Source organism: Conger conger, chromosome 9 (genome assembly GCF_963514075.1).
Source record: "Conger conger chromosome 9, fConCon1.1, whole genome shotgun sequence".
In the NCBI taxonomy this organism is placed as follows: domain Eukaryota; kingdom Metazoa; phylum Chordata; class Actinopteri; order Anguilliformes; family Congridae; genus Conger; species Conger conger.
The window spans coordinates 35,930,938-35,935,309 of NC_083768.1; the positions used below are offsets into that span (position 1 = coordinate 35,930,938).

Here is a 4,372-nt window from a genome sequence, read left to right on the forward strand (position 1 = left end):
GCGCCTCTCACCTTGAGCAACTCCAGAAAAGAACAGAGTCCAGCCCCTCTCCAGGAGTTTGGTTCCGGAACCAGTACTGTGCGTGGAGGTGAGCCCAACTATATCTAGTTGGTACCGCTCCGCCTCCCGCACTAGCTCCGGTTCCTTCCCCACCAGAGAGGTGACGTTCCACGTCCCCAGAACCAGTCTGCGATGCCGAGGATCAGCACGCCCGGATCCCCGCCTTTGCCTACTGCCCGTTGGGCAAAGCACCCGACTCCGATGCCGACCCCTGCAGGTGGTGAGCCCACAGGGCGGCGACCCCACGTGACCAGTTCGGGCTGTGCCCGGCCGGGCCCCATGGGATAAGGCCCGGCCACCAGACGCTCGCCGACGAGCTCCCCTCCCGGGTCTGGCTCCAGCAGGGGGCCCCGGTTTCCCTTTTCCGGGCGAGGTAACTGGGTCTTTGTGTGGCCGTGTCATGGGAGTCTTTGAATCGCTCTTAGTCCGGCCCCTCCCCCGGGACCAATTTGCCTTGGGAGACCCTACTGGGGGCTAACAGTGCCCCCGACAACCTAGCTCCCAGGATCACCGGGACACACAAACCCCTCCACCACGTTAAGGTGGCGATTCCTCGGAGGGGAATTCATTCATTCATTCATTATTTCTCTTTCTTTTAAGACCAGTTTGTAATGTAAATCCAGGATGTCTTGACTTCCATCATGTGACATTAGCTTGCAAATCAGCACTGACTAGGATAAGATGAATTGCACTGCTGCAGGCCCTAAATTATGACTGTGCATCTTGTTTGAATAAGAAGCATATCTGTGGTCACTAATGGGTTTGCTCCACCCTCAGTCAAAATATTTAAAAGGCCAGGACCTGGTAAGTCGAGACAAGAAGAAAACTCCTCACATAATCACCTCACCCAACGTGATATCAGAAGGTAACAGAACACTGGGCTATTTTGATACTTGATATACTGTTAGTGTAAAAACAGCCCCTTCATTCATATTGCTGTTATACTTGTGTATCTTTATTGACCATTGTATTGCATTATGGGTGATGTATCTGTCTCTCCTCCTAGCTGAAGAGCCATCATGGCCATCTTCACATTGTCAGCATTCCTTGTTGTTGCTGTTCTCTCTAGCATGACTTTGGGTGAGTCCTGATTCATGTTCTTTCCTGGTGGACGAGTTAGTGTCTAATATCGTATCTTTCACAAATACAGGAGGCTTTAGACACAGAATATGAAACAACAATGGGCTAAACTATAATATTCTCTTATTTGCTTAATTGAAATAATTATAATTATAAAGTTGCCTTTCTATGCATAAATGACTTGCGAGATAATTTATAGATAACTGTGAAACCTGGCCTTCCAGCAATTAAATGTTATGACTGCTTGCTGATTTATTGTTACAGGAGTAATGTTAGTCCTTATGAACATGTTGGACACGACAGTTTGCCCTGACATTATAGCAGGGCACAGTATCACTGTGTGAAAGAAATATGAAGACTCTTCAACAAGGAATTGATCCTTAGGTTTTAGCCCTGAGACATTTGAACAACAAACTAACCAGCAGACTAAAAATGTTTAATGTATGCATATGCTCCTCAGTATCTCAAGGGGCTGAGATAGGCTTGTGTCAGGGTCCCTGTCCTGATGGTTGGACTTACCATAATCACCGATGCTTCCAGCACATTCCCGATAAGAAGACATGGCTGGAGGCTGAGGTATCTTAAAGGAATAGTTAACTTCCTCAAGCTTTTAAAATATTGTTTCATTTGTAGTGTGTGCACCTGGTCTCAGAAAGATTTTTGTGCAAAGCATAGTATTTTAGATGCATACAGTCTTTGAAGGCCTGCTAGCTTTACAATGGGCATTTGGAATAAGGGCCACCTGTGATTTAAAGTAAGAAAATGCACTTAAAGTGAATGCAACCTTCCATGTTCATAATTATTTCTCCAGTGGTCATATGTAATGGCAGATTTAATTGTAGCATCTATTCACAAGTACAAACACAATAATATTTGTAGCATGGTGGCACAGTGGCACTGCTGCCTCAGGCAGGAAGGTCCCGCATTTGAATCCTGGCCCGGGCCTTTCTGTGTTTCCATGTTTCCATGTTCTCCCTGTGCCTGCATTAGTTTCCTCGGGCACTCCAGTCACCTCCCAAAATACAAAGGCATGCAGATTAGGATACTTGGGGGGGCATTAACGGGACATTATGGCACAAGTCTGAGATGCATGCTCAGTTAACCTGCCCTGTATAAATGAATATCTTGCAGTTATTCCTTTACTTTCTCAAGCAGCACAAACTCTTCACTCCAAGTCATGATGGTGTAGGACCACTATTTCTTTGAATTCAGATTCCATGACCACAGGAAGTATTTCCAACCAAAAATAAGATTAGATTATTTTTTTAAACGTATATACACAGACACAAGCTTTGAAGGTTTGAACTCACTGTACAATGTACTTTTGTACTTGAAGTGCATTTTCTTGCTTTTGACCACAACTACACAAATGCCCTGACACCAGACATTGTAGAATTCATTTTCATGTTTTACACATTTTTTGGCTGTCAAAATTGCAGTACTCTCAGTTTCTCAATGTATTGCATAATTTACCAAACACATGTTTGTTGTCTCTCCCCTACTTCCTTGCTCAGCTACACTGTGTGAGTCTTGGAGGAAACCTGGCCTCAGAGCATAGTCAAGATGATCATCAGTTTCTGAAGAAGCTCAATGAAAATGATAAGCCATTCTGGATCGGATTGGCAGACGTGCACAAGGTACACTTTGAAGGGCATCTGCACAATTTGGAGAGTCTAAATTGCCCGTAGGCATGAGTGTGTGAGTGAATGGTGCGTGTGCCCTGCGGTGGACTGGCAACCTGTCCAGGGTGTATTCCTACCTTTCGCCCGGTGTGTGCTGGGATGGGCTCCAGCCCCCCTGCGACCCTGATCAGGATGGGCGGGTTCAGATGATGGATGGATGGATGGACAAGCCCATAAATAGATTAATGGAACGGAGACCATCATCCTCGACCTCGAAGGATAGCCACAACTGGAATAAGGCCTGCTTTTAAAAAATAAATAGCATGGGAAATTTGGAAGGTGTTTGACTTTTTGTTTGGTTTGGGTATTTGACAGAAATTTCAGTCTATAGGCCTCAATGAATATATTAGTATACAAGATGGTATTATTGACATTATTGTACTTAGTTTTGATGATCGTCTCGACCTGTTGCTGTCTCAGTAGAGTGCAAGGAGAGGGAGGTTGAGACAGAGAGGTAGGGGGACAGGCGGGAAGACGTGCAATCCCTTTTTTCAGGATAAAAAGTGTTGTACAGTTTAGTAAGCAAAATGCAGTATCCAAATGTCCTAAAAACATTGACAAACTGCATAGAAACAGCCCAGAAAAAACATTCAAACCTTTTCAGAAAACCTTTTCATTGAGAATAAGAGCTTCCTCTTTCATTGTGTTTGGACTTCTGTAACTTTGCTTTTGTAATATTTTGAGTAATTCTAGGTATGTCATTTTCAAGCTTGTGTCAAGAAAAGGGGCAATACCTAAGGGGCTAATGCATTTTCATGTGTCTCTGCCTTGTTCAGGTGGGCACATGGCTATGGTCTGATGGTACAAGTGCAAGTTCTGAAGGGGACTTTTTAAAGTGGAATTCTGGAGAGCCCAACAACAGTGGGGGCCAAGAGAACTGTGTGCACACAAACTATGGAGGTAAGCATTCTCTGTCTCCCTACCACTGCAGGAGACATATGATGGAAATACGCTGATTCCTCTCTCCATTTTTTTTACTCATAGGCCAAGCAGACTGGAACGACATTGAATGTGATTCAAGGTTTCAGTCCGTCTGTGCCATGCGACTGAATGAGTGATGTGGCCCTCTATACCAAGGTGAAGTAGCTCATGCTGATGCTGCTTTGTCTCTCTTTTAATAAACTTCCCCAAGCATTGAATACTTGCTGTATGGTTGTTGTTATTTTGTATTTAAACACAAAACGGAGAAAACCTTTTTTAAATACAGCCTGGCCAATGTCACCAGAGATGAGAGGTTGTGCTCCCACTGCAACTAACAGTTGTTTAAAACGGCTGCATCTCCTCTTTAATGTCATAATTGTAAAGAAATTAGTGAATTTACAAAGTTCCCAAATTCAAAACATATTCAAAACATCATATTCAAAAAATATTCAACTGCATCTGAAGCACAAAAACATGCAAATCATCCTGAAGAAAGGTATTGTATGGTGCTGGGAATATTATCCTGTCTCGTGTGGAATTAATTTTGAACCGGCAAAGCAACACAACCCTTTTATCTGTGGTAACTGTAATATAATATTAATGCAACAATACAAACAAGCGAACCCTCT

The 4,372-nt window shown here is 43.7% G+C and overlaps 1 protein-coding gene across 1 annotated transcript; it reads left to right on the forward strand.

Moving 5' to 3' along the window:
- Nucleotides 1-1,079: 1,079 nt before the first annotated feature.
- On the forward strand, nt 1,080-3,880 carry LOC133137999 (lactose-binding lectin l-2-like). Its single transcript, XM_061256446.1, has 5 exons — nt 1,080-1,140; nt 1,601-1,716; nt 2,655-2,777; nt 3,599-3,722; nt 3,807-3,880. Exons 1-5 carry the CDS (start codon nt 1,080-1,082, stop codon nt 3,878-3,880), a joined length of 498 nt encoding a protein of 165 aa, XP_061112430.1.
- Nucleotides 3,881-4,372: the final 492 nt, after the last annotated feature.